General features: G+C 45.0%; 1 protein-coding gene across 1 annotated transcript in view; it reads right to left on the bottom strand.

Moving 5' to 3' along the window:
- Window positions 1-22805, bottom strand: part of LRIG1 (leucine rich repeats and immunoglobulin like domains 1) — a 55940-nt gene that overhangs the window by 10862 nt on the left and 22273 nt on the right. The window contains exons 4-10 of the mRNA XM_009991776.2: window positions 19148-19285; window positions 17949-18092; window positions 15549-15692; window positions 14567-14710; window positions 9439-9582; window positions 6553-6633; window positions 1084-1155 (exon numbers count right to left, since the gene is read on the bottom strand). Coding sequence (XP_009990078.2) covers window positions 1084-1155; window positions 6553-6633; window positions 9439-9582; window positions 14567-14710; window positions 15549-15692; window positions 17949-18092; window positions 19148-19285 — 867 coding nt within the window. The remainder of the gene's footprint in view (window positions 1-1083; window positions 1156-6552; window positions 6634-9438; window positions 9583-14566; window positions 14711-15548; window positions 15693-17948; window positions 18093-19147; window positions 19286-22805) is intronic.

The following is a 22805-nucleotide window of genomic DNA, read 5'->3' as shown; positions in this document are numbered from 1 at the left end:
TCACTAACTCACTCCATACCCCATCTTCTCTCTACACTTTCGCTACCTCCATCATCCACAGCTCAGAAATTCCTCAGCCCCCTCGATAACCAAAGATAGTCAGGAATGTCGTATCCCAGGCTAGACCTTCAGCAAACATAAAGAAAGCAAATACTTGCACCAAACGGCATCTGAGAAGGTATTTGAAAGTGATTTGAGAGGATACTATTTGTTTGAAAAACACTGCAATGTTTCCAAAAGAAGGTATTTTTAAAAGTTTCTCTCACAAATATTGCTAATGAAAAAATTCACTTGTCCTCTGAAAAAGGATATTTTCAGATTATGGCTTGAGTTTACTAAGTGAAGTGCAGGACAGACAAGCACTGCTTGCAGAGGAAAACCTCACTAAAGGATTAATAAGGGGACTTTTATCTGGGAACGTACCCCCCAGTCAGGCAGCCCTGACCCTTCTGTATGCTCTCAATGGTGATAACAGTTCATACCATCAACAGCCAATACAACATCTAGAACAAAATCAGATATACTTTAACTTGTCTTAATTCAGGAAGGAAGTTATTAATGAATCAATGCTGGAATCGTCAGCTTTGGGACACAGGAAAAAAAATTACTTAGCGGCAGCCAAAATCTATTTGTTGCGAATTGCTCTAGGGCAGTTGTGCTGAACGTGATGCCCGGTGCCCACATCGCAAGCAGTCATCTGCAACACGTGTCACTGCCAGAGCCTAGACTTGGGAGGAAGTTGGTTGGGGCAAGGGAGAAGGAGAGAGGGCTACATCTGAAATAGCGTATTTCCATTGCTAACAGCCTGCGAAGAAGCAATGTGCAAGTCAAGGCGATGTTTATCCAAGAACAAATCAAAAAATTAAGAGCATGCAGATTTGCCATATGTTCTATAACTTTGTTCCTGGCACAAAAAAAGGCCAAAGTTGAGGCGGACTTATAATGAGAAGGAAGCAGGTGGCCCCCACAAATGGACTGGTGTCTCAGTTTACAAAGACGCTATTAAATTGCTAGCAGATCTCTCAAGCAGCTACTTTTGGCAGACCCCCCTTCCCAAACTCTGAGGCATGGTGGGTTACTCACAGGTGCTCCAGGGCCTCCAACCCTGAGAACGCTTTCTTGGCCACCGACTTGATCTTGTTTCCAAACAGAGTTCTGCAGTTTCCAAACATCCAGTGCCAGACAAACAGAAAGAAAATGGGGAGGGGGGGGAACAGAAAAAGAAGGAAAACAATTAGTGTGGCTTTATCTGATATACGCACTCAGTGTAAGTCCCAGGAAACCCGAACTGCGCGGAGATTAAGAGGGCTGAAGCACACTCGCTTTCCCACTCCTGAAATTAAATCCTTTTATCTGTATTTGAATTTAATAGTGATGACAGCACAAAATAGAATGTGCCATATCATGTAAAAAGGCAGGTATGCTCCAGCGCTTGGAAAGCAGCTTGCTGAGTAACAGAAGGTCCCCTCTATTCTTTGCAGGCTGGCTGTGGACAGGATTAAGTGCAATGACAGTTTAACAAGATTTTGGTCTCTCCCCACAACACTTTTGATTTCTGACTTCTTCCCGGATAGTAGAAGAGTGGTAATTTATTCCCTGCTGCCTGGCCTGAACGGACATCCACACACAAGGGCTGAGAGCTGTCTCTTGGCTGCACATTCACACAGCCGCTCGCCGAAATGACTGCTGATTTCCTTCCTTGGCTTATTAGAAACATGACAGCAAAGTACTATGATGCAGTAAGTAACAGCCAAGTGGTAACTTCAAGGGGCAAAAGGAAGAAGAGGAAAGGTAAGGTACGGAGCTGAGGAGTGTGCTTGCTTGCATCTGTGACCAGAGAGCGTTCCTCCGAACCATCAGACAGTGCTACGCAGGAGCAAAAGGGCGACTGTCAGCAGGCAGCAGCCAGCTGGAGTCATCCCAGCCCAGCTGCTATCTGCAAAGTAACAGTTCTCTATAAATATTGACCCGTGGTGATCGGTGAGGGGCAGGGTGCATGCAGAACGGATGGTTTCCTCAACTGTTGTAATAAAACATCAACCTATCTCACTAACTAGGAAATGCTTTCCTTCCCCAGCTTCTCTCTGTCTAAGGTTTATCTTCCAGGTGCATCTTTCCTCACCATCTGCTTCACAGGGTGTCCAATGCAAGTCATCACTAACACCTCAGGTAAATAACTGGCACATCTGGTGCTGCGTTAGATTTGAGTTTTCCTTCAAAATTTTTCCTTCAATATAGGGTGCAACCTATATCTGTATCCTAAAAAGGCTCTAGAACTATAATGGTCCCAGTGCTTGCTGCCAGCTGGGGAAAGGAGGCTGGGGTACAAGATGGAACATGTACAAACGCATTTGCAGGGGCTCGTTAGGGCTTTCCACAAAGCACCCTTCAAATGTCAGGATAATCTGGTGTCTCAGCACTGGCACCCAGAAAGCCCAGCTTCTGCATGGATGAAGCAGTGGATGCTGCAACGGGTAGAAATGAAAGTTGGGGCTCATCGTGCTGTTATGACAGTGAGGACAGAGACACTATCACAATCTATCCTTGCAGCCTGTTGTCTTTGGAGAGAATTTGGGTGCCTGCCACTGGGCAACACTATGACCCCAAGAAGGTCCTCACAAAATCAATCAGCTTGACAGTGATGTTGCTGGATGAACCACCACTAATTCCTGAGTAGACAGGAATCCTAGCTCCATACAAAAGGTCTGTGGCCCCAGAATCACAAATCTCACCATTCTAGAGCAGAACACAACCAACAGCTTCGGTTTCAGGCAAAGCCACCTCCCAGCCTCCACAGTGAGACACGGGCTTGAAGCCCTTTCTTACAGGCAGTTACCTTGGTACAAAACCACAGCTGAAATTTTCAGACCTGCATCCCTTTGTTGATTATTTGATTTGAGGCAAGAATAAAGACTGCTATCGAAGCCACGTTGGTGGCTGATTAAGGGTTCCAGATAGCTGCAACCTGCTTTATCAACAATCAATTTATTTATTCTAAATAACTGCAGTGAGCTTTACTGAGCTCCTTGTTACAGCACCAAAACCAGGGCACCAGAGGTCCTATTTATTGCGTGAGAGCATGTGTGGCTTTTTGCTCTGGGTGAAATACCCAAAGCACCAAAGGATGTGTGCAGTCATGTGTACCATCATTTGGTGAAAGGGATGTTGTATTAATGAAGGCTTTGAAAAATCCATTAGAATGATTAATACAGTAAATAATTTACTATATGTAAACTCTAGTCATATGGCTGCATCCATTCACACTAATTTCTGGAGCCACGTTCCTAAATGAGGGTGTTACGCTGAGCGTGGGTTTTATAACTGGGGATTTCTATTTATTGTTTACAGTGTATCCTGGACTTTGAAAATTGGAGATATTGACTATATCTGTTCACTCATCTGCGCGGAGACAAGCAGTATGTCTGCAGATGTGAATGCACAACGCACACACCACTCGGATAGGTGCCTGCAATTTCCTGGCTACACACACAAGAAACACGTAACACGCTGGTAACAAAGCCATGCCCCAGCAAACTCCTCAAAATCCTCACACCTTTCCAATGTCAACTAACCACTTCTCCAACTCTGAAGCGGTTTGAATCCAGCGGCCCCCTGCAAAGGACTGTGGCACACTGGAATGCAAACACGGTGGTGTGCAGCTCCACAGTGAGCCTGCCCGTTGCCGTCCAGGATCGCTCCTCTGCTGGCAGCAGGGCAAGGCACCGGCGTGCTCTCCCCGTGATTGCATAAGTGGAATTACACGCTAGGCACGCAAGTCATTAGAATTCTCCTCCAGCCAGTTTTGCACCTGCACTGAGTGAGCCATCAAAAAATGGGTTACGTTTAGCAGCCTGAATAATTAGGAAACTCGTCCTTCCCCAGTGATTCTACTGATGCTTTTTATGCTTCGGTGCTTCTTGACTCCCTCTTTCTCGAAGCAACGTTTTAATTTAGGCCTGTGCTCTCCATCCTGAAGAGCTTCATATATAATTCAGAGAAGGCTGAAGTGGCTGGCCTCCCCACCTCTCAGTTTAACACCTTCATCTCTGTGAACAACCCTCTCTGTGCTAAATCCTTTCAGAGGCTAATCTGTGCCAGATCAAAGGGGAAGGGCTTTTAAGGCAATCTCCACAGAGCTGAGGTGATTATTAATTCATTGGAAGGTCTCTTCTGAAGTGCCCATTTATTTTTTGTATGCTAATGCATTTAAAGCCCATTGACGGTTTAAACACAGGCCCTAAATCATGCAGTGAAAGGCTTGCTGTAAAGGCTGATGCTTTATTTTATTTACCAAAAAGTCCTGCCACTAAGAATGATACTTCAGCCTCAGATGAAATTACAAGTTTGGAATTTATGTGCTGATGGGCTAAAACAGATCTGAGCAGGTCCCTGTCAAAGTGACCCCTCCCAAGCATCCCCAAAATGCCTCAAGAAACATAATGAAAAAATCTCACATTCTGAGGGTTTTTCTAGCCTCACACTCTGGCTGACAGCGAACGATCCCGGCAACCTCTCTGTCCCACAGCAGGTTCACTGGTAAGTAATCAAACCATTCCTGTCTGCCCAAGACCAACCTGATCCACACGCTCGTCCAGGCTGTGAAATTCACTGCAACCCCCCCACAAACCATGGGCACGTGTCCTTCCCTGCGTTCAACCAGACTCATATCTGGTCCAGGCCCACGTGCAAGGAAAGACAGAGGTCAACGACAGGAAAAAAAGATGCAAACCTTTCGTCTCCTTTAGACTTGCGCAAGCCCTTGCCACATCCTTTGCTACCGGCAGGCAACACCAGCCATCTTTTGAAGCCGTTCCTTGTGCCGGATGATAAATATCAGATCAGGCCACGGCTATTTCACAGGAGAGCGCAGGCTGCTCTGCCCAGAGCTCTGAGCACACATCCCACACAACCCCGCAGGCTGCCTCTGCTCCCTTCCTTCCTCCTCCTGCTCCTTGCCGTACCTCCTGGCCTCTGCCTGACCCCCACAACTCATCAATGCTCATTTCTCCCGGTCGCTGAGTCAATGCTTTCACTGAAACGCTGCCTCCTCTGGCTCTCTGACCTCTCTCCTGTTATGCGCACCCAGTGTTTCACCCAGGATTTCTAACATCACCCAGTCACTTAAGACCGCCACTTCCGCTCTCGTGCCAGTGGCCGTGTTGGAGGGACGCCCTACAGTGGGTGTCCCTCCAGGATGGCTCGCGCTGTCTTGTCAAAGCAGCACTACAGACTCACAGTCCTACAGCCTGCAAATCCCCCTGGACAAAGTCTCTGCTCCCACTACCCTTCTAGCCACTCACATGGTGTCACTGGTTTCTTCAGACAAACCAAAAACTTCAGCAACAGCAACCAAGGACTCTGCCACACACCACATCTCCTCCTCTGCCTTTTTTCTAGCAATTTGTGGGAAGATTTCCTGACTCCACGTGCACAGCAATTCCTACTGGCCTCTCTCTCTCCCACACTTCTACCTCCCTGCCCGACTTCCCCAGTCTTCAAGTCCTTCTCTGCCTTTTGCCTTACTTTACTTGCAGCTACAACTTGGTTCTCCTCTCCTTGGATCCAGCGACTACCCTCAACAGTGATCAAATGCTCCTGATGTCTCTGACTTCAAAATTTTTCTTCTCCATCTAAACATTACATCCCCACAAATCCTGCCATGGCTCTTCCCACTCCCCCAGGAGCCTCTAATGAGATCGTGACAATATACCGCCTGCCAGGACTCATTCTAGCCATCTGCTATCCATCGAGGTACTTTTACTGCACCTCTGACTGTGCCATCTCAGCATCAGAGACAACGTGATGGGGGGTGCTGAGAACTTAAACAAAGGCAAGAGGTAATGATTAGAAAGACTCTTGATTTGTCACAAGCCATCAGAGACTTCTCTGACAGGGCTGATTTATACAGCCGATTTCAAATGGAATAGGAACAAGCACAGAGCAATGTGAAAATACTTGCTCAGGCCAAGCAAGCTATAAACATTTGCAAGGCGCATGCTTGCCTTAGGTTCCTTTTTATCTCTTTAAGAGCCTGTGCCCCATGGTGCCTTTTATTGTCGCTGCACATGGAAGCAAGCCCAAAAGATCACTCTCAGAGTATTCCACAGAAATGAATCCTATTTCAATCCCCTGTTGTAACAGGAAATGGGGCGATTTTTCTCTTCTATTTGTTGTTATTTGCTGCATCAATCAGTGCTTTGCTGAAGATTGCAAGGGGTCTTTTTTATTGCTGTTTGCTTTTGGAAGCAAAGAACAGTTGTGCTGAATCTTAGAGAGGAAAACAAGTTTGTCTTTCCTGTGTCTCTGAACTACAGCATGTGGCACCATCCGTCCATCGCTTTAAAATCACTATAATTGCCTCATACCTGCTGAGAAACACGAGTGCTCGATAACCACGTTTGCATTCTTGCAGTGAACCTGCAGAACTACTACATCTCAGATTTTCTGCCCGTTTTTATCTTGTTCCAAAGAGGAGGAAGGCTCCGTCAGAGAGACTCACCCCCACACAGGCACACAACTGCTTCGCAGGACTTCAAAACCAGGGATACTCACAGCTTGCTTAGGTTCTCCAGGCCTGTAAAGGCTCCGCTGGTATCTTCTATTGTGCCTGAGATGTCGTTGTGGTCCAGTTCCCTGCAGAGAGGACAAGAGAGAGCTCATCATCACTGTCTTAGTCCTAGGCCCATCGTTAAAAACAAATGGAATAAAGTTTGAGAATGCCACATGAAGAGCTTCCCATTTTCTCCTGACAGTGATCAGAAAAAGCAGAGTCCTGCAGCAAAGCAGCACTATTCACTTTCCCTGCACTGACCCATGGCGAGATGGTGCATTCCAAAAAGAGCCCCGGCTTTTCCCTAGCTGAACTCTCTTTCTGAGACAGCAGCAGTAGCAGATAGCTACTTCTTAACAGGCAGGTTTCAGTACTTTTCTAATTCTGTGCATCCAAAGAAAAAGAGGAAAAATAAAGTCCCAAAACAAAACTGAAAGAAACAGCTGTCCTTACATGCCAGTATCATGAATTAAGATAGCTTTGGCTCTTCCAATGCATTTGTTATAGTTCTATGTTAGGAAGATGATTTGGTGTATTTTCAATGAAGCTGCATTTTTTCTTCTGGCAATGAATTTGAAAGCTTAAAGGAAAGCACCATCATCCCTACACAAGCCTAACTTTCTGTATAACCACTTTTAAAAAAAAGTAGTAGACATTTCTTTTTCAGAGTTGGCTTCTTTTGGCTTTCAAATTGACCATCAATTACAAGAGTCAAAGAGGTCTGAAGAAAAACAAGCACACAGAACAAACACAGAGATCCACAAAAGCTGTTTAAACAGTCTGTTTAAAAATCCTTCCCTCCTAGCCTTAATTCCAGCTAGCAATGAATACCCCAGCAACACAGACAGAAATTTATCATTTCTAATGTTAAGTAAAAAGAAAGGAAAAACAGGCTTTGTTGGTTTTGTTACATTACTGACTTAAAACGTAGCAAAACCCAACAACAAAGCAAACTTAACCATCCAGATAACCCCTCAAACCCCCAAGTACTCCTTTCGCACCTTTTGAAGATTATTATCAGAACATTTCCAGTTTAAAAATATTAAGACCAAAAAAAACCCCAAAACCCAACAATGTCCCCTGCATTTTCCAACATTCCAGACACGGGCATCATAGTGTAGCTTCTGGCTATGCAGCACAAATACACAATAACCCACAAGAGAACAAAAACTTTAAAAATCCCACAGTTTCAATATTGGCATGGTTTTCCACAGCTGAGATGGGGCTGAGACTTTTTAACTCTCAGTACCTAAGCTGGCTGCAGTCTTTGCTTGTTTCTCAGCTTTGGTGTGTGAACTGAAGATGTGAAGGGAGATGGCCAAAAGCCACAATTCCTGTTTCTCAGCTGGCTTCAGCCTGAGACCTGAATCCCATGTCCCTGGAGAACCCTGGCCTTAGCCAGCATCACTGTGGATGTCAGGGTGACCTGTGGGTCGGTCTATGCCAAAGGGATGGATAAAGACCCAACATCCCCACGGGATGTGGGAACACATAATACTGTGGTGGCATAAGAGACAAGTCCAGGAGAGACGGTTTGATCTGCTGACGTTTTCAGCACTATCTGAGTGGGGCAGGAGAAAATACACCCTCCTGGAGCTAAGTTTCTACATTTCCCCTATGGTTGCCAAGCCAAAGCCTGTCGTTCTGTTCTTTTTTTTTAAGAACAAATCCCTTCTCAGGCATTTCTCCTCTTCAGTTCCACCACGGGCTACTGGTCTTTGGACCAGCAAACCCTTTCCCATGGCAGAGACAGACAAGTGGGAACAGCCTGTAGGAGCTCTCTGACACACACTTTTATTAATTGACTGCCACACATTGTGTTTTCTTGAAAAAGGAAGAGAAAATGGTATTGCTTGTTCATCCAGAGGCAACTCAAAGGTTTAGTGTTAGAAAAGAGGAATAAAAACCTTTTTAACAAATGAGTGAAAATCAAGAGAGAAAAAAAGAGTGGGGTATTCTGGCCTAGCTCTCTTTGTATTCAAACTCCTCTCTCAGCCCCTGTTGCCAATTTCCTATTCTTTCTGGCTGGCTGAGCTTGAATGCTCACAGCCTTGTTAATCATTGTGCTCCGAGGTCTCTGGGCCTGACCTCTATTTGAATAGCTCTACATTTCAGCAGTTTCACACCCACCAAAGGCTCCCCAACAATAGGCCATAATTAAAGCATGCTCGGGTCTTTTTCACCAGGTGCAGGACCCAATAGGCCTTTCTCTTTATTAAATTAGAGCTCGCTCACACACTCCCTCTCTGCCTCCCCCCTCTGCCCTAGACATAAAAGAGGCTCCACATTCACTGCAGAGCAAAGAGAACTACCAGCTCCCCTTCCCCTCCATTTTTCTTTGGAAATCTTTAGTTCCGGTCTTGACAGCTGCCTCAGAGAGGTCCCTTTCTGAATGCCCAGTGGCTGAAAGGCTTTGGCTTAAGTTAAGGAAAAAAAGCAAACAAAAACCAAACTCACTTTCCAGTCACTTCCTTCACTGTGAACTTCAATAAAGGAAAGAGTAAGATGCAAAAAGTACTGTAAAGAGGGGAGATCTTTCTGTTCCCATTTCCTTTTAATTACTCAGGCCACAATGGGCTTCTGAAAAGGAATAAAAGTATCAAAGTGTGGTTTTTTATTTTGAAAGAAGAATTGAATCAGCCTGCTGAACTCAACCAGCCTGGGAGCTTGGATGGTGCTATAACAGGGGCTCTGAGAATCTTGTGGCGTGCCAGATGAAGGTGCTGAGCCCGCAGCTTCTGGAGATGGGAGGAGAGCAGCCAGAAGCTCAGCAGGTACACTAAGGGAGACAGAAGCACCCAAAGGGACTGCAAAGTAGAACAGTTTGGCAGAACACAAACTGTAGAGGTAAGACAGGTGTTAGCTGACAAAAGCTGAGGGCAACTTACAGAACACGTAGGTTTTTGAGTCCGTTGAAGGCACCTTCTGCAATATGATTGATGGAATTGTGGCTCAGTCGTAGTACATGCAGTCCCCCAAGGTCTGCCAAGCTTCCCTCATCCAGCCTGGTTAGGTTGTTGTAAGAGAGTATTCTAAGAGGAAAACCAAAAACAAACAACAGCACTTGTCAATCCAAAGCACAGTATTTTCCAAAGTCCTCTATGCCAACCACTGCCTACCTCCCACAACCACCTTATGAGAGGCAATGTGTACTGGGTGGATACAGGAAACAAGACTGCAGTCTGCAAATACTCCTACCAGATACCCATGGGGCAAGTCCTGATGACTGTAAGGGAGCAGGATGCATTTGGTACCCAGTTATAGGGAAGTGTTCTGTGCAGGCAACAGAGGGAAGCTCCTCCAGAAGTGAATGAGAGCAATAACCTAACACACATGGCAGGGAGAAGCTACTCTTCCTCCACGCCCTGTACAGTGAGGCTAGGGCTTGGGAGCACCATCCCTCCTCAGTCCCCAGATGTACAGGTGACACTCAGCTATCAGTCCTGGTGGTGTTCAATCCTCACTCCCATTTGGACTCGCTCCGCAACTTACAGGAAAAAGCAGTCCCCTCCTTCCCCACACCCTGCGAGGTGGAGAGTGACGTTAAGCAGATGGATTTTGAAGTTCACATGCGCTCTTGGCAGGGTCCAGACTTCTGTATTCAGGAGGTGTCTTATCGTTCCGCACTTGTGCACAGCAAGCCCCAGGCGCCTGGGCGTGGGTGTCTTCACAGCCTGCTCCACCCCAGTCGAAAGCCAAAAGCATTTCACCACGCGGCAATTGAACGCTTCCTTTCATGCACAGGAAGGAGGCATCTGTTGTAAACCAGCCGCCTTTCTTCCCGCTCCCTTTTGTCAAGGAGTGTAGTCTGAAATCTTCTCCACTTACAAGTGATTAATACTGGAGGGTTGTTTTTTCCCTAGTTTTCCACCCATCTCTTTCCTCTTGCCTGTATTATCTCTGGTTTTAGAGATCTCGTCTAAGCACTACTACTCCTGTTGCAGTTTGGAAGCTGGTAGGAAGAAAGTTGTTTTTCTCTCCCAGCCAGGGTGCAGATGAGGCTTCTGAGATTTGACACCAAGGGCAGGGCATGGGAAGCTACAAGCCACTGCAGACACCTCACACAATATGCAATCCTCTTCTATACAAGCAGTAAAAGCCACAGTGTTGCTAACGTTGAAGGCCAGCTTGGCTCGTCAAATGAGGGACCTCCTGAGGCAGCAGCAGGCAGAGTCACTGGTCAGTGATCTTCTGTCTGAAGCATCCACCCACAGCTCCCCGCTGCAAGTGTATTCCTCCCGATCTCTGGATGTCACTGCAGTTGGATAAGCCCTGCAGGGCTACTGGCAGGTGACTGTGACCAGCAATAGCCTCAGCTTTCAGTCGCCTGCACACTGACAGGTGGGGTATAAAAAGTGGCATTCAGCTACACGCCACTACTCACATTTTCTCAAACTTACGTCTTTACAAAGGGCAGTTGCACAGGATTTTCTAAAACACCTTAGTGACCTGGGGGCACAAGTCACTCCAAAAGACATAAGGGTTTGGGCTGCTAAACTTTTCGAAAAGCGGAGTTATGCAGCTTTGAACAAGCACTGAAATCCCTTATTGTGCAGACAACAAGAACAAAAAAAAATCTCACTGAGTTCCAAACCTCCAAATTCCTCTTCTAGTACTGCCTGTTAATGACTCTGCTTAAAAATCTGTCTAGGGCTTGCATGAAAGTCACTGCAAAGCCAAAACCTAAGTCAAAACAGACACACACTCCAAAGTACTGAGAGTATCATTCACTTGGCAAATGAGCTGTCTTGTAGCTGTGTCAGTGGGCAGCGGGCAAGCTTTGGAAAAAATCAGCAAAGATTAATGAGTTTGAAGACGGTATGGGACAACATACTTTCATTCCTAAAGAAGTTGTAGTGTTAGTTATGAAGAACTGGCATGCAGTCAAAATTATGTCCTCACCTGCGATTAAAGAATTTGGCTTTAAAAAAAAAAAAAGTGTTCAAAAGTAATCCTAAACCTGGCTGAGAAAAAAAATAGTTCCTTTTGATTCTACACAGAAGAGTTCCTGCCATAACTGGTGAAGGCATGTTCCCCTCTGTTCGTCCTGACATCACCTCAAGATGGAGGGACAGCAGCAGTCTTTAGAGGGCCCTGTCAGTAGCTGCAACCAGCTGGAAGGTTTCAGGAGCTAAGGCACCTGGCATCGGCTTCCTTCAACATTTCAAAGCTCTGCTTCCTGCAAATGGGACAGGCCAATTTGCAGAGCAGTGTGTTCCCCTCCTCAGCAGTTTGGATTACCTGGCTTGAGAGAAGTCAGCAGGTCTCTGGTCCTTCCCCTACCTTCTCATCTCTCTACCAGTGAGAAATTACTGGAACAAACAAGTGGAAATGTTTGTCTACACAGCCCTTTTGGCCTGGCGAGGAAATGGGAGAGCAGCACACATTGCAGCATGCCAAAAGTGATACATAAAGGGGTTAACCAGAAACCTGTTGTGCACCTGGGGCTCCTGCTGCCAGCTAGTTCTGGACCAGGTACATCTAACACATTTCGTTCCCATTGACCAAACTATAGGTAAAAAGGGAAAAGAAAGACTCAGCAGCCAAGTCGTCATTTACCTCTGATGAAATCCTGTGCTCCCACTGTGGATTTTTCCATGATGCTGATGCCCTAGCACCTGACTGGTGAATACAATCAGCCCTTTCTCATGTTCATAACCAGGCAAGAGCTCTCTTTCCTTGTTAGCTTTTACATCAGACCAGAGCCCTGGGATCACGTTTTCTCCCAACAACTGAAGGAGAGACAACTCATCCTTCAGATGACCACCTCCATCCTTAGCAAAGGTAAGCAGAGGTCTGGCCACCTCTCCTTCTTGGGTCAAGGACTCTGAAATTCATTCCCTGTACAACCAGAGACAGTGTTTTCTGATAACTGAAACCCAGCAGATTTAGCAATAGGAAGGGTGAACAAGGATCTTTTAATAAGGAACAAAGAGTACATATTCAAAGAAGTGCATAGAGGCAGTCTAGATGTATCTAGTGCTTCCTTTCCTCACCCTTCAATTTGAGACCAGACCTCTCCTACAAGTACTCTTTGGCTGTGGGAGTTTCAGTTAGGAGTATCTGATGGCTCCCTGCAGCAGCCTTACCCTAAAGGCAGCACCTGCAAGAGCTTGTAATATTTTGCAGGGATGTGTGCTAACACCCACATAATCACCTTTCGAATCTCAGCTAACGTCGTCTCTGGCCTCACACTGCAGCACAATCCTGTTTGTCAGGCCAAGCATGCCCCAGTGGCTCCTACCACCTCACATCACCAGGCATTTTTCAAATCTACCCCATTCTGCACCAGTGCAGGTGAGTCCTGCACTGGGCTTCTGCAGTTACTGCAGAGGATGGCCTCTAATCCAGGACAGCTCACTGCTAGCAGTACTTGTTGGCAAAAGATCCCAATCCATACCTAACAAATAAAGGACTAAGCGTGACTTGCAACCTCCCATCTAAACCTTGAGGGTTTGCAAAGACTGTGTCAGGTAAAAAGACAAGCATAGCTCTCGCTAAAAGAATTCTGACATTACATCTGCAAGATGGGGCTTACCCATCCCATCTGAACTCAGGCTGAAATAAAGCCTCAACACAGGCATCAGATATTAGGTCTCTGAGAGCAGAAATCTCCTAGCACTGTGCTACTAACACGCTGTAGTGATCTGAACTTGGCTATGCCAGAGGTCCAACCATGAGTGTCCTAGGAAGGCAGACTCCCCTTTCTTGATGCTTCAGATTTAAGCAGACCATAGGTGGAGTATGGTGCCAATTCTCATCTGCTGCCTTGAAGATTTCTCCATTGACACAATGTTAATCTAGTAAAACATCACTTGAGGATCTGCCCGTGAAGGACCTGTAGCTGTCTACAGCACTGGGCCAAGTACAGGAGCCCTTTAGGACAGTTTCACAGCAATTTGAAAAATTATGTAATTAAACAATCACATGTATTTCACTAAAACCAAAAATAAAATATTTCCTTGTGCCCTCAAAAAATCACCCACATCTGAATGAATAATTTGGGTTCAGCAGAAGATCCCAGCTGGTCACTGAGTTAATGCATTAACTCTAAAGCTTCCAAACCTAAGGGAATGACACGTGTCATGTCCACCTATCTCTGACTCCACATCCCAAAAGACTAGGGCCTCACAGCTGCGTAGGCACATACTGACCTTTAGTCTGAGTCCAGACCCAGGCCTCTGAAAGCAGGAAGCTGCTTTACCATACCAGTTGGATATGAGAATCCCTAACAATGTTTAACAAGAGACTTCCGAGCACCAAACAGAATGAATTACAGTTCCGCTAACCACGTGTCAAGTTCTCCAAAGAAAAAAGCCAATCTTTCCACAGTCCCACCAAGGGGATGACAGCTACTTCTGTAAATACTGTAAAGCGTCCATGTGTGTCTCTTCAAAAAGGCATTAAGCAGTGCCACAGACCCAAAAGACACCCTTGCAGGGCTGTCCTCAGCAGCAGGGCTTTCTTTCATTTATCAAAGAGACTGTATTCACAGCTGGAAATCTCAGGAGAGCAAAATCAATATATTTACTTTAAAACAACTGAGCCCTACAGGAAGGGTAAAGTGTAAACAGGAGAAACAAGGAGAATTGCCTTTAAAGGGCCAAATCTCTTCTGGTTAAAAACATGATTGTTCTGTGTAAATACAGAGGATAAAGCAAAGCTTCCTTCAGGCTGTACAGTCATTAGATGGCAAGCCGTGCATGTCTTGCAACCAGCTAGCTAAAAAGCATTGGCAAGCTGCAGATCACAAACTTTCCAGGTCTTTTGGCACTGGACACTTTTAGTGGGTTCTCGTCTTTGTTTCTGGTGCAAACGTATTTTAATCGGGTGCTCTGAAGGTCATAACATCATTAATAACAAGGGCATCACTTAGGAGGCTGCAGTTCCGGCATTTCTACAGGCTGATACAGCAGGAGCTGCAAGCCATGGGATTAGGAAAAATCCTTACTCCCCTTTCTGATGTTACGTTAGCATCAAACCCTGCCCAACCAACCACAACAGAAACCAACTCACAGCTCATGCAGCTTCTGACAGAAGCTCCAGCCATCGGGGTTGATGCGGGATATGGAGTTGTTACTGAGGTGAAGCTGGTGCAGAGATGAAAGGCCATAGAGAGAGCCACTGTTTACTTCTGTCAGGCTGTTATACTCCAGGTGGCTGTGGAGAAAAATCAGGAGGAATTGATAGATAAGCAGCACTGGTAAAATGCTGAAGAATTTCCACCAATGATCAGGATTTCAGCCATTCCTACACACCCATGTGGATACACACGTGTGGGCGTTTCTTGTGCAAGTGAAGGATGGAAATTCAAGAACACCACAAAGGAAATGCCCAGAATGAGCTGTGACTGGACATGCTCCACTGCATGCAAACTGGGCTTAAAGCATCCCATTCAAGTTTGTATTTGCAGACTCTCAAGTGCTGTGACAGCAGCGTCCAGAAGCATGCTGCCTTGATCACTTGTGACCTTGCAAACACACTTGAAAGCCAATCATGTTGGAAGTTTCAAGCATTTGTCTGCAAGGACTATTCAATTTGTTCTCTTATACGGAAAAAACACATCACTGAGATAAGCCAGCTTGGTTTCTAGGTACCCCAAGAGACAGAATAATCAGGTCCACAACACAGAGTTTCCATGTATCAGTCAAAATAAATTTAAAGAAGCCAGATGAGCTTTTATTTAATAAACAATTGAGATCTTACTCAATGTTCAAATCATTAAACTTTCAAAGGAATACCACCACAGCTTAAAAAATAGGACTTTTTTAACTGAACATCTGATAAAGCAACGAGCTTTAGTAAACTGTGGGTCAACTAAATAGAAGCTGCTGTAGCATGGCAGAGCTCTGTGCATGCAGGACATAGAAAAAGGCATGAGGATTGGCACAGGTGCCCACAGGTCTCTGATGGGAGTCCTTGCTAAATGCAGAGAAGGACACAATAGCAGGTGAAGTGTAGGCTGTTTAAGGAAAAAGAGACCATCTCTCCAACTTACAGAACTTGCATCTTGGCTAGACCCCAGAAAGCCCCATCAGTCAATTTGCTTATGTTGTTGCGCTGGAGTTTCAGGACTTCCAAGCTGTCCAGTCCCTGGAATGTCAGGCCTTCAATCAGGCGGATGCGATTCCGGTTCAGCTCCCTAAAATCACCAAGGCCATACAAGTTTATTAAATCCCAGTCCTTTCTCACGAAATCATCTGTGCAGCATACAATGGGAACAGTAATGCCAACAACTCCTCTGTCAATGGTTCCCAGGAGAGAGCAGAAGCGCACCGGAAACTTTCAATCCCAGAGCTAGCCGGGGAAGTCAGCTGAGTGTGATGGCTTAAATAAACTCGCCCTGTGACAGACTTTCACTATAGAGAAATAACAGACAGTGCAGCAATTCCTCTTCATCCCTCCTCTCCCCATTTCTTTTAAGCCATTTATCCTTTTCATCAATTTTCACACGCCATCTTCTCTCGAGCAGAGCCGCCATTTGAACCGATACAGCGAGACATCAGCATTATCTCCCTTGCAACTCATTGTTTTTACCAGACTTGTAATCGCCTGGTAAAAATGTGCTCTGAAACAATTGGGTGCCATAAGAACTGTGAGCCCAAGAGGAAATTTTACGGCTAAGTTTGAAAGGAAAGCTTTTGGTTCCCCTGACAAATTTCACATTTTTTCCTGTAAGAAACTAATAAAGAGCAAAACAAGTTGTTTCCAATAACAGGGTAGCCTTAGTATTTCGTGTATACAAAGATCTCCAACTTGGTTTATTAAGTTTCTTTTTGTTTTTATTTTTTACCCCTGTATGAGGAAGGACTCTTAAATTTTGGGAATACTTTTTTCTGAATAGCAATACGAACATCAACACAGCACAGTCTACCAACCCATACCAAACAGTCCTATGGACTGCTAGACCCAGACATACTAGGCAAAAAAACAGTTCTATAAAATCAGCGGAAAACTTCATGGACACAATGCACGAAAGCTGAGAACAGCTTGTAGAACGGACACTTCCTGTACATACAAGCCTAACTTAAGGGTAGTTCCCTATTTAGTGTTTGTGTTGAAGAAAACAGTGGAGGTTACAACACCAGAACGTGTTTTTGAAAAGATGAGGAAGCCATAGAAACTTCAAACTTACTTTTTAACTGCCTAAAAAAACCCAATGTTGAACTTCCACTCAAGTTGAGTGTAATTAAAGTCAAGTAAGCAATTAAAAAGTTTGCAGGCCTAAAGACTCTTGCCTTACTGCACTTCCTAGGCTATTAGTGAACTACGCTTTGCCAGAAAAACAACTGCAGACAAATTCTAAAACACATCAAGTCTGTATAACTTGCAATTAATTCGTGTTTATCTATAGGGTTAAAACAACCAGCTGTACCAATTACTCCAACCTTCAGTGAAAACTTTGCTCCTAAACAGATTGAGTTGTCCCTCGTTTTTATTACAGTTTGGCACATGATGCAGATGAACATAGTGGACTACAAACTCTCAGTCAACGGACAGTAACTTCTGGCTGGGAGGCAACAGACTTAAGATGCACACGCTATTGTGTCACACTTTCAATCCCAAACTGACTATAAATCCTAGTCAAGCTCAAATACACACTCAATTCCTTAGACGCATCTTGGGTTAAGGATTTATCTTTCAATCAAGAGGTTGCCATTTAGAGGTGTGAGTTCCAACAGCTTTTGTGGACTTCATGTTAACAGACAGAGGTTGACCTTTTGCCTGTCAAATTTGATGGAAAGACTGCAACAGGCCTCAGGCCAGGTTCATTTCTCCAACAGCAGCAGAAGGGAAAAGCTCAATCATTAGTGCTACTATTTTACACATGAAGCATATTTATAGCTGCAGATGTCTGTCTGTCCCCATGCAGCTAAGGACCACAGGCACGACAACAACGATGTGTGTGTTAACTCATCTAAAGCACTATTTTCCCTGCCAAAGCATCAGCACACAGTTTAACAACCTTCCGTCATTACTTTTTTATTGCCACATAAAGATACCTGTGTGGTCTTGAAAAACTAACATGGTAGCTGAGCTCTGCCACTTGCAGTAGAAGCATCTTCCAAGCTTCTCTTGTGCCACAGACACCAGCAGCTTTTAAGGGAATGAATTTGTCTTACGCTGTCAAGTGCACGAGATGCTAATGTCTGCTGCAGCACCCCCTCCTTTCCCACTTGATCAAAAGAAGGGCCTGAAAAGCCAATAGCTCCAAGACAAAAAGGACCCTCTCCCAACGTGTTTTACTAGGTGCTGGCAGAGGACTACTGCACAGTGTATTCTAAATTTTATAGGTAGCAGGTGAGAAAGGGTGGCATTTGGTGTGTTTATCCTCAGGGACATTTTGTCCCCATAAAGTGTGGCTGAGTTTAATTAAAAAGTGCACATTTCTACTCACAGTTGTGTTAGCCTGGGTAGCCTGAACGCCTTGACAGGAAGCTGAGTGATCCTGTTTTTACTCAGACGAAGCGTTAGCAGGGACCGTGACAGACTATCAAAAGCACCAGGCTCCAGGGTGCTGATTCTGTTGCTCCCCAGGTAACTGCAATAAATCACAGCAGAAAAATGAACAGTTCTGTCAGAAACCTCTTTTTATCAGCATTTGGTCTCTCTCCAGACAGGCTGGTGAAATTACAGAGGTGGCTTCAAACCAGTTGGATTTCTGGCTGCATGAAAAGCATAGTGTCTTTCCCAGAGCCATGTGACGAATATGGAGAAGTGCTGTGCACTGCCCAAGAGCTCTTTGATACCCTCCCACTTCAGCAAGGCAATTGGGAGTAGAAGCCAGAAACTGGAGAATGTTCCAGTGCAGGGTGACTATTCATTCCCCATTTTTCCCTCAGCATCTGTCTCAGGGCTCCTTCTCAGCTGGACCTTAGTCTTAGCCACAGAGGCTGTTTTTACAGGACAACAGGCAAACATCAGTCACAATACCACTTTCTTAGATCCTCTTACAACGAGGGGCAGAAACTTTGGTGCAAACTTTAATGCAAGCAGATTATCTGTCTGCACCTCTTCAAAGTTACCTAAAACAGAGATTATTTTATGTTTCCTGAATAGGCAAACACTGCTATTGGGAGGGCGTTACTCTGCTTAACCCCCGGTTTTCTTCAATTAACCAGTAAGAGCTTTCTGTTCTCAACATTCAGTAGCCGTTTTAATGATGAAATAGTCATTCCCTCTCCCGTCTTCCAGATGCACATGGGCTGATCTGGGAAACAGCATATACACTTCCCACTGGGGAAGAGAGACAGACAGTTGTTCTGGCTTCCAGGTTTCCAGCTGTAAAGACACCCACACCTGAAGGATACAAGATACCTCTTCTCTGTTGCAACATTCCCATGCAACACTATTAATTAATAATCTGCATTCTTTACAGATACATCAGAAACCAAAAAGACAGAGCTCAAAAAAAATAACCTGACAGCAGGGACAACGTGCTGCCTTCTCAATGTACTCCTTTACACTCAAAATCCTGACAAATAACCCCGTATTTTGTATCTTTATTCTCTTTCCTTTTTTTTTTTAAGAAGGTTTGAGGTCCTTTTCTCTGCTGTGGTAACTCAACAAAAGCTGTTCCCAGCAAGAAAAACTCACAGCTCCTTTATGTGAAGTCCCTGCGGAAAGCAGCCGTTTCGGATTTCCGTGATGTCATTGAAACTCAGGTCCAACGTTTCCAGGGTAACGTAGGGCTTCAGTTGACTGGCTTCAATGCTACGGATCCTGTTGTGATGCCTGTAACAGTCAGACGGAGAAACAGAGACAATTTATTCTCTTAAAAAAACCCAGAAAGAATATCTGAGGCCACAGCAGGTCCACAGGCTGCCCTCAAATTCACACACTTGGACTTCTGGTGCTTCTTCAACAGCTATCCAAGGAGAAACCCATACCAGAGAGATTTTCCCTAATCCCCGTGATGTTAGTACGGCTAGAGAGACTAGTTCACAGATATCTGCAAGCTTCCAGATGCTTTTTCTGGTATAATACAAGACTTTTCCCTTATCCAGAACTATTGACGCAATTCATCAGTTTTTCTTCCAGTAACTCGGGCTCAGTTTCCTACGAGCCTGCGCTTAAGGAATGGATTTGTTACACGCAAGGACTACAGAGCTGGATTTTAATCCCGCAGGCAAGGAGTGCTGATCAATGGTTTAAGCAACCTGCCAACGTTTTACACAGAGGATGAGACTTTCAGAGCAGGAAATAAGTAAATATGATCTCAGCAAAAGCTACAAAACATTGTTTCCTTAATTCCTAGGGATTCTTCTGAAAACCCCCAGCTTTAGACTATATTATAATGATTTGTAATGCACAGAAATACTGTAAGAGGGCTTGCAAATGTTCTCACAAACGTTTCCTCATCTTCTGCTACCTTTGCCCCACTGTGCAATTAGGACAACTCTGCAGTGCCAGTGCTCTGCCCGAGCACCAGCTGCAGGGTCAGAGCCTATAAAGATCACCTGCATTTGATGCCTCACCAGTACCAGCCTGAAGGATTCAATCTTACATTTTTCTTTAGAGAAGGTACTACAAGCTGTCCTCAGGCCTTCTGCAGCCATCGAACAGTTAAATACCTCCAGACTTCAACTGTACTCAAGAAGGTCTAACTAAAAATCCCCCGAGTCCTTTGCTCTGACTCCTTTCTGGCCTGAATCAGTAGAGAGAACAGTAACCAATTAAAAAAATACATTGTGCATTAGTCACACAAAGTAGAGCACATGCCTGATGTGAATTTAGACCAGTCACTGATATTACTGGCAAGGCTGCGAGTGAGGCGCTCCAAACAGAGACGCTCACCAGACACTTGAGAACTTGCTGAATAATAAGAGACAGCAGAGAGGGTTCAGACAAGTACTGTGCCTCAATCCGGCTGGCTACCCACTGAGTAACCAGGAGAGGAGACAGCAGCCAGTGAAAGCACTCTTGAATGCAAACCAGGACGTCCCAGCTCTCCTGATAAAGCATCGCATCTTTGGAAAAAAAAAAACCTGACAAGTGAGCCAACCACAGTCTTCCAGGCACTGAAGCTGATGGGTGTCTGGGAGCCCATCTTCTCCAGCCTCACCTCTGTTTCAGGCTCTCCCAGGGGTTCAGACAAGCCCCTTTCAAAAAAAACCTCTCCCCTCAACAGAAAACACGAACCGCACATGACAAGGGACCTGCTCCCCGCACTGTGATCTGCTCCGTTACCCTCCCTGTTATTAAAACCAGATTGTTTCACCACCACGTTTGCTGGTGTCTGTAACAGGAAGAGGGTAAAAACTGCATCCCCAGAACAACTGGCTTTCTGGAGACTCACCGTTTGAACGGGCAGCACACGATCCTCGCTTACACTGGGGAACCATTCGCAGAAATGCTGCTTTGACTAAAGAGTTTAAATGCTACTTAATTAATTCAGTGCAGGCTCACAAATCATTAAGGATAATTTTTACACCGCTATAGCAATGCGCTGGTACCGTGGTGCAAAAAGGTGTCATGAAAATCAAAGGAAAGCCATTAACCTACGTTCCTGAACTCGTTATTCCATGGGTTACAGGCGCACAGGTCTCTGCAACCACAAACTGTATAAAAGACAATGATATGGCTGCATAGCCATAAAGACTGAATTTTCACATCCATGGCACATAGTGGAACAGAGCTCCAGGGAATTTATGCTAACAGCGTAACTAAAATACAGGAAAACTCACTGCACCCAGAATTTTGTGACCACCACAAATTGAACACATGGGCAAGGGGGATTTCTCTTCCCCAAGGACTAGTTTCTTCTGCAAGGACTTGATTATTAGTAAGTTCAAAAATTTCAATCTTTTTTCCTCCTCAAAATAAGAGAGTCCATTAACTGTGTGTGCAACTGATTCAGGAAAGTACCTCAACTCAGACTTAAGTGAAAGCAAACTCCAATCATGTTTTGTGGAGCTCTCCTGAAGCAGGAGCTCTGAGTTCAGCTCTGATCTCATCTAGGCTGTGATGGCTAAGATGAATCTGGCCATAAATGAACAGGAAATGAAGACTTGTGCAAATGAACATGAAGAATCTATAAATTACCTGACAATTCTTGCACAGGACAGCTAAGTCTTAAAGGGAGTGAGAGCACAGAGTGAGTTTGGACATGAAGTGATCTTCAGAAGAAAATGTTGGGGTTTGGGAGTATTAATATTTCTGCGCTTTAGTTGTTCAACATATATTCCATCTGCCAGATCTCCCAGCCCATCCCAGAGGACAGACTTTAAGAAGAGAAGAAAAGAACAGGAAAGCACAATTTTGTTTGAGCCATGTTCACAGTTTCCAGGTGACTTTTGTCCGTTTGCCTCTTGCTTTTCATGTGCTACAGCTGGCAGATTAGATGGATGCATTATTTCACACAGGAAAAAAAACAGGCTCCTTACTCTCTCTCTCTCTGTCTCCTTCAAACATGGGCTGACTCCAAATGTAACTCTCAGCTCCAAACACCATCCCCAGCCAGTCCCAGCTGGGGAATGTCAGACAGTTTGCTGCAAAGCACTGCACCCTCTCAAAGCACTGCACTTCAAACAAAACCAGCCCGGCTGACTTTTCCTATACACAGCGTGTGATACGAATGCAATATCGTTCAAACCTTTTACTAGCTTGATTATGTTTTATTTTTTGGTTTTTTTTCAGGAAGAGCTAAAATGTGATTTAACCCTTCCTGTTATTACTTGGATCCTTTCAGCTCATCTGTCTTTGCTCCCAATCTCATCGCCAGGGTGTTTTACAGGAAAAAAAAAAAAAAAAAAAAGACCAGTGACGTTATGACTTTGCCTCTCCCCTTTAGCAGTGACTGGAAAAGGGCTGGATTTTTCCCAACTAGCTCCTTAGTTTACACTTCCTTGGCTTCAAAGGTGACAGATCAGATTTTAGTACCAATTGCCGAAACCAGGCTTTAAAGCACAAATTGTTGGTGCTTCCACAACCAACTTGCCTCCAGGTGTCTTTTCTTCTCCCCACTCCTTAGGTATCACAGCCTGGAAACAGCTTTCCCTCTATCACTTCAGCCAGTGTTACCTCAAGAGTATAGGATAACAGGGCTTCAATGTGAGATTGAGCAATTAGAGCCCTGAGCAGGAGCCAAGTCTCTTAGTTTCTATTCCCAGTTCTGGCACTGACTCATCTGCCTTGGGCAAGTTTCTTAACCCCTCTCTACCTCTGGTTTACCAATCTGTATGGGAAAGTAATACTGGACTAGAATGATGCAGGACTGCCTTTGTTGAGGACTAAAAACTTGGAGTGAAAGTAG

The sequence above is a fragment of the Tauraco erythrolophus genome, chromosome 12 (genome assembly GCF_009769465.1).
Source record: "Tauraco erythrolophus isolate bTauEry1 chromosome 12, bTauEry1.pri, whole genome shotgun sequence".
In the NCBI taxonomy this organism is placed as follows: Eukaryota; Metazoa; Chordata; class Aves; order Musophagiformes; family Musophagidae; genus Tauraco; species Tauraco erythrolophus.
This window is presented reverse-complemented; position numbering and strand designations above follow the sequence as displayed.